General features: G+C 38.7%; 1 protein-coding gene across 6 annotated transcripts in view; it reads left to right on the top strand.

Moving 5' to 3' along the window:
• The window catches only part of LOC141949155 (integrator complex subunit 6-like), a 41,996-nt gene extending 30,009 nt beyond the window's left edge, over positions 1-11,987 (top strand). For 2 of the 6 annotated variants that reach the window (XM_074882405.1, XM_074882404.1), the window contains exon 11: positions 2,872-2,966. Coding sequence is in view for 2 of the 6 variants with exons in the window: in XM_074882401.1 (XP_074738502.1) it covers positions 2,872-2,966; positions 3,702-3,812; positions 5,480-5,695; positions 6,163-6,286; positions 6,862-7,004; positions 7,365-7,599; positions 8,278-8,670; positions 10,456-10,549; positions 10,974-11,073 (1,511 nt within the window). In the remaining 4 variants the exon portion in view is untranslated. Of the gene's footprint in view, positions 1-2,871; positions 2,967-3,701; positions 3,813-5,479; positions 5,696-6,162; positions 6,287-6,861; positions 7,005-7,364; positions 7,600-8,277; positions 8,671-10,455; positions 10,550-10,973 lie in introns of those variants that run through there. The other 4 variants (XR_012630673.1, XR_012630672.1, XM_074882401.1 and 1 more) reach the window with 4 other exon arrangements.
• Positions 11,988-12,383: the final 396 nt, after the last annotated feature.

The raw sequence follows: 12,383 nt of genomic DNA, 5'->3' as shown, positions 1-12,383 counted from the left end.
TTATATTTTGGAAACCCAGGGCTGTCTTTCTCACAAATGTGAACATAGCACGCTGTGGCACTGGGAGGGAGAGCCAAGCGATGGGAAAAGAGTGCCACAATACCTTTTTTTTAATGGTGGATACTGTTTTACATTGCAGTACCTTATTTTTAGCTAGATTGTTTGCAGGGAAGGATGTTGCTTTCTTTGAATGTAAAATCATGGTTAAAACAAAGGTGCAGAGGTATTAGAAAGCTCAGTTACAGGAGCCAACAGGGAAGGTGGTGTACTTGCTCAGGTGGAATTTCATGTGAGTGGTGATTAAAAAAAAGTGTAAGTTTTACTTTGGGTTACATGGTGCAAGCCATCTCTCACAACTAGACTGTTGTCACATGAACTGTTCCTGCAATTAGCCTCCAGCTGAACTGCTAAAATTACCTGCTGACCATTTTCTCTCTCTCCTGCTCCTTTTTTAACTGTTCACTGAGCCTGAAAGTGCATCCAGCCCCCTTATGTGGTATTGGGTATTAAAGATCTGTATTGGTATTGTCTTTGTCACAATTTGGTTGTTTTGTACATTAATCTGAAGTGGATAAAGACTTTGCAACATGGTTTTAAATTAACTGCTCTGTCTGTAGTTTTACCTGATCTCTTGAATTGTTGCAGCTTGTGGCCCTTTCCTAGTGGTTTTTCATACCATATTCCCAATTATCCAGTAGTTTTAGCGCTCTCTGAGTTTAGAAGTGAAAAGAATTCTGCTTTGAGTACTACGGAGAATAGTATCTGAAAATTAATAGATTGGATTAAAACGAATCTATGAAAGGATTTTTTCAGTTCTTTTGGATTTTATCTACAAAAGTTTGTGATTTAAGCTATGAAAGACATAGTTAAGTGGGTTACTGTTTGCTTATTTATATAAATTATTATGCGCAGCCCAGGACACAGAGTACATTTCAGGTGCCTGTGTTACAATCTGCTGACAGTGTATGTCTCAAACTCTTGTGATAGAGGCAGGTAAGATGTTGATGGTGATGATGATGATGTTCTCCTTGTGGCTGTGTTTACGACCACCACTGTCTTCCTTTTAGAGTGTAGGAGTTCCTGCAGTGGTTTGTGCTGTGGGGAGGCTCTCATTTTAAACAGACAAAATCTTTGCTGAAGCTCTACTTAGATTTGAGAACTTCTTACTTGGATAGCAAAGATGAGGGAGATGCTTTTGCATTTGACATCTCAGAATGCAGCTATGCAGTGGATTAAGAATCGTAGCTAGCTGAGCCAATATACATTTTGAATGTCTGTGCCATTTAAGAGTGGCTGTGTGGCTGAACTGCAGGGGTTATATACTGGTACAACCTTCACTGGGCAGGAAGTGAGACAGTAATAAAGTGCTGATAAGGGGTTTAAGGTTCAAGCTGTACTCATAACCAACTCATAGACTTTAAAATATTAGGACATACTATAATACTGAATGCTTTACTTTTTTGTTTTGAATTTTGGGAAAGGGGTATAGTTTAACTTCCATTTTGCTGCAAAAAATTAATAGGCCTATAAGAATGGATGTTATTTTATGTCTGCCATATGTCATATCATCATCATCATCAATAGTGCTAAGCATGTGGTATATTGAGATTTTAAATGGAGTTCTAACTTGTCCTTTCAAACTCCACCCCACTTCCTTCAGGCCAGGAAAGAGAACAAGTAGCATCTGTAGTGTGGTTTTTATATGTGATACAGAATTCATTTAGATTGGAAAATACCTGTAATTAAGTGTGGTTTGACTACGAGAACTTGGAAAATCGTATCTTAACATCTGTTCGATTTGTGCAGAATACTATGCAAGTCAAATTTTCTTCTCCAAATATATCTTCCTGAAAGCTCAATCTGGAGAAAACAATTTCCTTGCTGCATCTGTCTTTTGCACACCCTCTTCTGTGCATCTTTGTCTCCTGCAGCTCTCCGCAGTTAATTTTTGGACATCCCTTTCTCCAGTCCTGCATTAGCCAGTATGTTACAGCCCTGCTAAGGAGAAACTTGATTTCAAATGATAAATTGCAGGATATTGTATTCAGTTTTGATGTTTAGAGATCACTGTTACAGTTTATAATGTGCACGGCAAATAGGTGCATGCTTCAACTCGGTGATTCCTAAACAGCAATGTGCACACCTCTAGTGTGAGCAAGGTATTTCTAAAACAGTATCCAAAGGAAGTAATCTGTCTGGTTGCCCCTCTCTTAAAGGGCAGCAGGTTTTGTAGCTATTTACTGTCTCTTGTCTATATCTGTGGGAGATTTTGCTGCTCTGACGTGAGGCAGGCAGTGTGGCTGGAGGTACACCCCGTCTCTGCTGGGGGGCAGCTGCTGCTGTTGTAAGCAGAGTCCAGCAAAGATGACCAGAAGGATTCCCTGCTTTCCCCCCCCGCCAGCCCCCCCCCCCCCCCCCCCCCCTTTGATGCCCAAGAATGTTACTGGAGACCAGAATTCATCATACAGATTGAACAAAAGAAAGCTGGGCTGAAAATGGAAATTGAACCAAATGAATGTTGTTTGGTTTAGATACAGGGAGTCTCTGATGATGCAAGAGGGGGCAAGGGAGCTGAAGCTCTTAACAGGTGGATCTGTTGCACCTTCCATGCTGCTAGTAGTTGTGTGCAGTATTTAAGTCTGGTGTCTTGCCTATAATGAGGACTTGTTCTGGACTGTCTACTGCAGCTAGGACTGGGGATTCACAATCCTTCAAACCTAAGGTTAAGAACAGTTTTTGTGGGGAAGCCCCATTGGGAGATGGGTGGAGGGAGGAAAAATGGGGGGAAGCCTGGCACGTTGAATTTTGGATACTGCTAATGGTCTGGGACTATATAAATGAAACTTTCTTCTGTTGTTTTCCTTGTTGCAGATGACTTGTTTAAGGTTCACAAACTTAAGCCCAATCTGAAGTGGCGACAGGCTTTTGACAACTACTTAAAAACAATGCCTCCTTACTACTTACTGGTATGTTCCTTTTCTCATTTCATCCTCCTGGGTATAATGGCTGATGTGACCAGAGTCCTGTGCATCATACCTCTTTGATTACATAATTATGATGACATTTTAGGCAGTAAAGGTTTTGCTTTGCAGAGGTATGTAGATCAGGTCAAACATTTTTAAGAAATAAATAAATTTCTAATAATGCTGAGTAATAGTAACTATATTAAGATATTGAATGTGTTTTCTGTTCATTAAATGTTAAATATTTGATCTAGAGTACTTCAGATTGTTCAGAGAAACCAAATTTGGCATTATTTTTGTAACTTAGTAAAATGCAGATTTGTTTGTTTATTAATGTGGGTAAAGTGCTAGAACTTGGGAAGCTGATACTAAGAGAACTGGCTGGGCCAAATAAAGGGCGGGGGGATGGCACTGTGTCACCTTTTACATGTAGCTTGGACAATGCACCTCAATATGGACTTGCATCATCCCGGCTATTCTGGTACTGAGCCTTTGAGTGGAAATTGCCAGTGGCACCACACTCTGTGGTGTCTTGGTAATGTGGCATAACGTCCGTTGCGAGCTAGTTAGACAACCAAACTCATGTCACATGTTATCTGAATAGACTTGAATTTTAGTGGCCAAAAGTGAAAAAGCTAGAGCACTAATCCATGTGCCTTAGCTTCCTGTAATTGATCTTATAAATTTTTTTTTTAAAGACTTATTCTCTTACTATTGTGTATTTTGTTTTCCTTATAGCCATTAAAGAAAGCCCTAAGGATGATGGGAGCTCCAAATCTGATATCAGATAATTTAGATTGTGGACTTAGTTACAGTGTTATCTCTTACCTTAAAAAACTCAGCCAACAGGTAGTATTGATAAAACCTTTGCAATTAGAAGTGCGTTGATTATTTAGTTTGTGGTAATCTCATTATAAAGCAGTTAATCCCTGTGGGAGTTCATATGGGTGTACAGCATATATTATAATTGAATATTGTTGAGCATTTCCACCGCAAATATGGATGAATCCAGAGTGGGTCTGTAGCCAGTGATTGTGCCTTCTGTAAGTGGTGGAGGGGAGTGAGAGAGACCTCTTCAGCTATATTTTAAGTATCTGCTAGACATATAAACTCCAAAGTTCATCACTAATTGGATTTATGACTGCTCTTGCCATTGTTCTTCACAGCTGAAGTCAGAGGCTTGCTCTCAGTGTCATGTTTATTTCCATGTGTGCCTTGGCAATGTGTATGTTCCAAAAAAAGTGTATCGTCTTGTCCATGGGGCATAAAATGACAGTTCAAGCTTTATATCTGAGCTTCCCGTTTCCTTCAGGTCAAATCCATTCTATGTGTTAAGCGTGACCTGGTGGGAAATAGCCTTACATATCTTTCTCTCTTTGTCAGGAGTGCCGTTTCAGGTGTGACTGTCTGAAAGCCATGCCTCCTTAGCACAAATGGCTCTTACAACAGTAGTTTAATATCTAGAAGTCAGTGGGGAAGCAGTGCGGCCTTTAAAATTACAAAGAAAAAATCCTCCGCCTTAAAGAATGCACAAAATAGATTCCAAAAGCCTCTGAATGACTGAGCATCTATTAGACATAAAACTTCCTGTGGTATTTTGGTTACTTAATGATATACAAATTCATATTATGTATCTGCAATATGGAGTTGGAATGGCTTGAGATGGCTACTGTGGTTTTCACAGACATTCTCAGCACATGAAACAGTTCGAATGTGTTGGATGCATTATAAGCTCCTATGTAGGGACAAGTAATTCCAGAATTCTGCTGTGCTCCTGCTGTCCTTAAATTCAGTGTTTCCCACAGATAATGAAGCAAATTCTGCAGAGGATGAGATCTGGGGGAAGTGGGTTGCAATCACCATGGGTTTTGGGGTTTTGGTTGGTTGGGGTTTTTTTGAGATACTGACAGTGGGTAAAAATTTTACTTTGAATACTGTTAAAGCTTAATACAGTAAAATTCTCTGTAGCTATAATAAGAAATCTGTGCTAATTGGGGAAGTAATATGTTTTTAGAAACTTACTGATGAAGCAAATTTCTTTTATGACTTTTCTCCCTTGTTGCAAAAGTAGTACAAACCTTAGTTCGTAGGTTATTTCAAAAAAATATCGGAAATTATGTTACTGTATCTGAATAATACCAGTTTAGGTGCAACTTTACAGTAACCTAAGGCATTCCACCTTTCATTATTTTTTTTCCTTTCTTTTAAAGATGATTATTTAGGGACACACAAGAGTCAGACTTGCAGCAAAATCAGGGATATTCACAGACCTCCTACTAGCATATAAATTTAGATACACTGGCTAAATATTTTTTCCATGTGCTAGCACATTAGGATTTCTTTCTACTTGAGATCTAATCTATGTAATCCAAAATATCCCTGGGTAGTAGTTCTCCTGTTTGTTGAGTAGTTAGGAACTAAATTTATAGTTTTATTCTATTAATGTACTATGTGTTTTATACTGGAAATCTGTAATGCCTGCTGATTTTTTAACTCATGGTGTGATTCCATTTTAGACAAAAATAGAGTCGGAACGGATAATAGGTTCAGTGGGTAAGAAAGTTCCACAAGAAATTGGAATAAAAGTGAAAAATCACTCCAGTGGCCTCTCCTTGGTACACAGTAGGGATTTTAAGCAACTGCTGCAAGGGATCACTGGGGAATCTCCACTGAGACTGGCGGAAATGAATGTTAAAGAATTTGCTGGCTTCCACATAGGACTTTTAAACAAGGTAAACAGCATAGTGATCTTGCATGATTAAGCAGTTAATCTCCTCTGTTTTAAATGGGTAACTTTTATGGACTTACTGTAGAAGTAGTAAGTACTTTCACTGAATCACGAAGAGTGCAACGTAGGCATAAATAGTGAGGAGAGTAAATGCAATTTTTTGCACTTGATTTTGGGACACTGGTGGTAAACAAAGATTATTGTGTTTTCAGTGACCATCTCTGCAAAAGACAACTAGTGTTGTTCATGCAGGAATTAACCTGCTTAATCTTAATGGAGCTGAAAGTGCTAATGCTGACTAAGGTCTTGTTGAAGACAGCCATTGAGTCTCCTGTATCCAGTTAAAAAGCTCTGAAGTTACTTCAGAATCATTTTTTTAATAATTAACATTATTACAGTTCATAGGGGAATTTCTCTGGGTGTGGGAACTAATGAGTTAACTGAAAGTTATTTGTTTTGCTATAAAACTAGGATTTGAAGCCACAGGCATTCAGAAATGCATATGATATTCCCCGTCGCAGTCTTCTAGACCAGCTAACTAGAATGAGAACCAATCTTCTGAAAACACACAGGCTTATATTAGGGCAGGATGAAGGTAAGTAGCCATTGTTCTTCATTAACAGTTTGGAGAGAGTACAGCTATTTTTTGTATTCCCTGAAGTAATGTTTTCTGTCCTGGATGTGGGAGCAGAAGCGGACATTGCATCATTTATTGAGTCAATCGGTGTCCTTTCCTTTGCTCTGAAGGGGAAAGAAGGAAATTTTTGCCTTCCATCATACAAGATGTCATGCTTGATTTGAATTTTAAAAATAAGTTTCATGGGAGAGCATTCCCATACACTAAGGTTCAATAGACATGTTTTTTATAATGATGGTGGCATAACGCAGAGAGGAGCTTATTTTGTTTTACCCTTGTTAGGTACGTGGTGGTCTAAAGATGCAGTTGTTAGCATAGAGATTAAACTTGCTTATTTTTATTCTTCTTCTGCCAATTAAGGTCAACTCTTAGCAGCCTTATTTCCAAAATTGTAGTCTTCAGCTCTTCCTCTGTAGTGAAAAGAAATAGTCATTTCTAGTTCTTAAACGCTAACACTTGCAATTGAAGTGTGTGAAGTTTGTATTGCCTTAATTTTAAGGTAGACTAAATTAAGATCTCTTGTTATGTTGCAGACTGCCTTCATAGTGTTCCTGTTGCTCAAATGGGAAATTACCAGGAATACCTGAAAATGATGCCTTCACCCCTTCGGGAGATTGACCCAGATCAACCAAAAAGACTTCATACATTTGGCAATCCATTTAAACAGGATAAGAAGGTAGGAGGAGCCACGCTATCTGCTCTATCTTTATATTTAACATGGCTTGAAATAATTTGCGAGTAGAATTTCTCTCCCACAGCTGTGGTATGTTGCTAACCTGTGTAGCTCTTCTGTCGTGTGTGGAAAGGAGTGCTGTCTTTCATGTGGTCCAAGAGAAACCTGCGTAGAATCATGCTGATTTAGAGTGGTGCTGATCTGTCTCTGATTACGGTGTACATTAGGTATCTCTGTTCTGAGAGTCGGAAAGTGTTTTGAAAGCCACCTGAATTTTAACACAGAGGAACTTACTCCATCAATGAATTGATGGAACAATTTATATTTTGTGCTGTTTTTTAAAAAATTTTTTTTCCTTTTCAGGGTATGATGATAGATGAAGCAGATGAATTTGTCACTGGGCCTCAGAATAAAATTAAGCGTCCTGGAGAGCCCAATACTCCAGCGTCACTGAAGAGAAGGCGTAGCATGTCACCACTGCTGAGACGGCCCCAGTCACCACCCGTTGTCACAAATCACGTTGGTGGGAAAGGGCCACCGTCTGCCTCTGGATCCCCATCGTATTTGAACCTCAAAGGCATCCCAGCAAATAATAAAGGTATATTGAGTTGTAGTACAGCAGCCTGCATGGTCACAAGTGGGAAAATCTGTGTTAAAACAAAATAAAAAGTTGATTCAAAAGGGTATATCAGCATGTATGTATGCTTTAGTGTTATGTAGAACTGAGTTTCTTTGGCCTAGATAAACAGACTGCTGGTATAGCTAATGAAGTCTGGAATAAAAAAATAATTTTGATGAACTGTTTTTAAAAAAAGTGTTACTGAAACCTTTCACCAAGATAGTTTGGAAGTAGGGATTTCGGATCAGCTTTTAGTTCTCATCTGTGTATTCTGTGGTGGGGAAGGAAGTTGAAAATGTGGTTACGTTTTCATTTCCCACAAATACTAATTTTTTTACCCACCTATTGCAGCAAATGGAGTCAGATGAAAACCCTGTTAGCTGGAATTGGGGGAGGGAAGGAAAACATTAGTTTAGAAGTCATAATGCTGCAGTAGGAATACAGAAAATGGTGACTTTGTGATAGTGATACGAGATGGTAACAGTCCAAAGGGAAGTGTTTTCTTGGTCACATTGAAGGTAGAATAAAAGTCTTGGAGAGTTGTTCAGCACTGTCAGATCACCACACAGTACTTCAAACAAGAAAGGGTACAGAACTATTTCCTTTTGGTTTTTTGACTAGTTATGCACTAGTAAGATACGTATTTTTAATTTGTAGATACGAATAACAGTATTGTCCAAGATGGCAATGGAGAGAAGAAAGCAGAAAATTGTCAGTCACTGGAGAAGCAAATTGATGGCTTACCTGTGCAAATGGCTCCTTCAGTTCCAGCTGCTATGGGAGAGGATGAAATGTTACCCAATGACTTGGACTCTCTACCTGTTGAATTCAATTGTTTAAGTGAAGATGGGTTGGATCACAAACCTGTTACCAACGCACTTGTTCGAGGGCCTCTAAATTACAGTGTGGCTGGAGATGACCAAAAACGGGTGATGGAGTCTACTTCTGAATCTGTGCCAAATTCGTTTAAAATAACACCTACGATGTTGGAGGGAAGCAATGCTGATATCAAAATTAAAGTGATGAAAGAGGTTCGCAAACCTGGAAGAAGTAAGTCTTGATTATGTTTTTTTAGTAGTATATTAATCGTGGTGCTAGATTGAAGACTTTTTTTTCTGGAAATAAGGAGCTCTTTCAATATACGTACAACTTCAGATTTTGAATAATTTCTGATTGCTTGCATATGAGCAATGGAGGGACAAAAAAGGAAGAAAATTCTTACATGCTGGGCAGGGGAGTTGAAGTTCAGACAGCAGTGTTTGGGAAGTTGAGTGCCAAATGACCTTGTTTGCCCTTGAAGATAGATAAACTGCTATAATAAGAGATAACTCTGAAAGTACCTTTCAGAGGTTTTGTTTTTGTAGCTCTATGAAGGTGTTACCAATGATCTAATGATACTAGATAGACTTTGCCTTATGCTGCACTGCTGCTTGCATATGCATAGTGTGCTTGGTTGCTTTGTGTCTGTCAGAACTTCCTTTGGAGGGCAGAGGCATATGTAGCTACAAGGGTGCATCTTGGAATATGTTTGAAAGGGAGTCTTAGCAGTTAATAGCAAAGTTATTTTTTTTTTATTTTGCGAGATAGTGTAATTAGTGATGGAACACTGTTGTAAATCAACTCTTTTAAGAATTGAAGACTAAAAATTACTTTCTTTTTTCCTATAAGGTTTGATAACCCCCCAAAATCTAAAACATTGTGAGGAAAAGTGACTTGCCTCCTCAGCTTTTGTTACTTGTTTTGCCTGTACCTGTATACAGGATCAAAACCAAAACACTAACCTGAAACTCCAACTCATGTATATGCTCTTAAGATTTGCCACAGACATAACCTTTCTGTTTTTTCTTAAATGGCAGATGTCCCTAATGTGGTCTGTATCTGAGTGAATTACTTCTACAAATTAAACTACTGAATATTTTTCTAATACATTGTCAAGTGCCAGTAATTAGTATAATGAAGTATTCTTAACTCTTCTGGGTTTTAAGATGTTTTCAAACTTCCTACTTGAGTATGTCTTTGCTTCCTCTTTTGCAAAGTGGGCTTGTCTAATCTTACACCAAATTCATGTCTAGTGAAGGTGATGTAGAGTAAAATAGTACTATGTTCAGTATGAGTCACCTGTCTTGCTGCAGAGTTCAGGCAGTCATCAAAGAAAGAAACTGAATAGTGGTGGGTTAAAGATGTACATCTATTTATTCACGGTTCTGACCATATATCCTCTCTGTGTCTGCTGCATCACTCTAAGCAGGCTCTTAGTCACAGCACCATAAATATCTTCATGTTGGGTTCAACTATGGAAAATACTGAAACAGTGCTATTTAATTTGTTTCTAATTTAATGTGTCCAGTTCACTCTTTTGCAGTGCACATATTTACTTTGTACCGGTAAGATAGTGTAAGCGCAATTAATATGACTAGGCACTGATAGTTTGTCTTTCTGAGAGAACTAATCCTACCCTCTGCTTTCAGAAATGACACCTCTAGATTAAAACAGGACTTGGTGGCCCTACATCCATATTGACTGCTAATGATGGCACTGTGTTCATGAAGATAGCTTCTCTACCTAGCCCACATTTTCTGAGGACAAATGTTTCTAGCTGCTGCTCTTAGAGAAGCTAATTCTGTGGTGGCCACATTTGCATACCAGATTGTTGGTATCACCTGCTTTCTGTGCATAAAGCTAATGCAGGCTTTTTTTCTTGTCTTGCATGTATTACCATACACAGACAGACACGTGAAACTGGGCCTTGTTGGGGTTTTTTGCTGTTAAACTTTATTGAAAATGCATTTGCAAGATTTATTTTTAATATATGGTTGTATTTTTATCTTTTTTTAGATTATGAAAAAATTTTCTCTCTTCTTGAGGAGGTGCAAGGACCTATGGAAATTCAGAAGTATTTCATTGAATTTGCTATCAAGGAAGCAGCAAGGTTGGTATAGATATAAATGACTAGGAGTCATAAATTAAATGTTAATTTAGATCATAGTAGCAAATCATAAACTTTTCTCACACTAGTATTTTCTGTTTTCCTTTTTCACACATTTCAATTATTATAAATGTTTTAGTGGTCAAACTGCTATTTTATGGAGTAAATAGTCTTTACTTAAACTTTAAATGTTAAATGGAGAGGTGGGGCGCTATTGAAGACCAACCAAAAATTTGGGTGGGTTGGGGAGGGGCAGCTGTATTAAATTAAATTTTCTGGCTGTTGTAATGCCAGAAATAAAGCCAGCTTTTCCATACTGGAAACAAAGAGCCTCTGGTAATACCATTTATCATGACTGAATAGTCTTGAGCTGTTCAACTGTATTTTTGGAAGAAAAAAAATAAATTCCTCTCCTTCTTTTCCATAGGTTTAAAAAACGGGTCTTAATACAACACTTAGAGAGAATACTAGAGGAACTAGAATTCAACAGCCTACCCAACAGAGTTAATCACGTCAACAGTAGATAATAATGTACCAGCCAGACGAATATGGACCAGGAATGAGTTTGCTGTGCCGCAGAAGAGTGGAAGAGGATGTAGCTGCTGCCCTCCCCATCTTGGCAGTCAAGTGATTTTCCTATCACAGTCTGAGAAGAAGCAGTGGAGCTTTAACTTTAAGAACCTCTATCGGCAGAAGCTGGGCTATAACCTTAAGGATTTGCTATGAAAGGTGTGGCTTTTTTCCTGTGGAGGGTGCTATTTGCTCAACAGGCTGAAGAAAATAACCATTGCTGCCCCTCCTGCAGGTGATGAGAATTTACTCATTTGAACGCTGTCATTAGACATTTACGTGCTATAGGCAGCAGGTTGCACTAAAATGGGGCACTGTCAAATGCACGCACTGTCTGCATCGTGGAGAGAGCCCGTGTGTTCCCAAAAAAATCCTCCCAGAAACACCTGCACTGGTAAAATTGCATGTTGCCACCACAGAGACAAGGGTCTTGTTCCCAAGAACTGCTAGCCATGCCTTTAAACTTGAGATTCAGTGTAGATTGAGAGTAAAGAAACTGCTATTGTGTTAATGAAAGCTAAAGACAGCCCTGTGACTGTTACCACCCGATGGTCACTAAACAATCTACCTCAGACTCTCTTCTGTTTTGTCTGCAGACATTATGAAAGTGCACCTGAGGCTTCCCAGGTCCCCGACTTCAGTTCTCTTTCATCCTGTGAGGAGGACGGAGATTCTTCAGGTGGCCTTGGCACACGCTGTGCTTTGGAAGCACTAAAAGGAAACGCTTTTAAAAACGTGTATTTTAATGTTCATACAAAAGAGATTATTTTGAACAGTATTGTTACCAGATCACTAATTTGATATTTTAACTGTATAAATTTTTTGGAACATATGTATATATAAAATAAACCATTTTATTAATTTTTAATAAGTGCTAATCTGAGGAGTCTGTAGCGGGCAGCACTGAGTTCCTCCAATTGTCTGTTACCAACAGACTGCTAGTATTTTTGAAAAACCAGTGAGTAGTGTAGCTATGCTGCAGCTGAACCTGATCTTGCACACCCTCAAACACAGCTTGCGGTGATAGTTGTAGAGTGTGTTTATACCCTGGAGCACCTGCGCCATCACTCGGCTCAGCCAGTGTGGGGTGCACATTTTTACTTGGTATTAAAGGCACCAAGTTCCAATTTGCCAAACCTTTGGTTACCTGAGCTGGTATCCTCTCCTCCGTTCCTCTTACTATTTTGTCCAAAGGTAATTTTACATATCACAAAACATACGAAGAAGACTGAAGCACCTGCATGTAATTAATTTTTTCCTTTAAAGC

The sequence above is a fragment of the Strix uralensis genome, chromosome 13 (genome assembly GCF_047716275.1).
Source record: "Strix uralensis isolate ZFMK-TIS-50842 chromosome 13, bStrUra1, whole genome shotgun sequence".
NCBI lineage: Eukaryota > Metazoa > Chordata > Aves > Strigiformes > Strigidae > Strix > Strix uralensis.
Note: the sequence above shows the minus strand (reverse complement) of the source record. Positions and strands in the feature narration are given on the sequence as shown.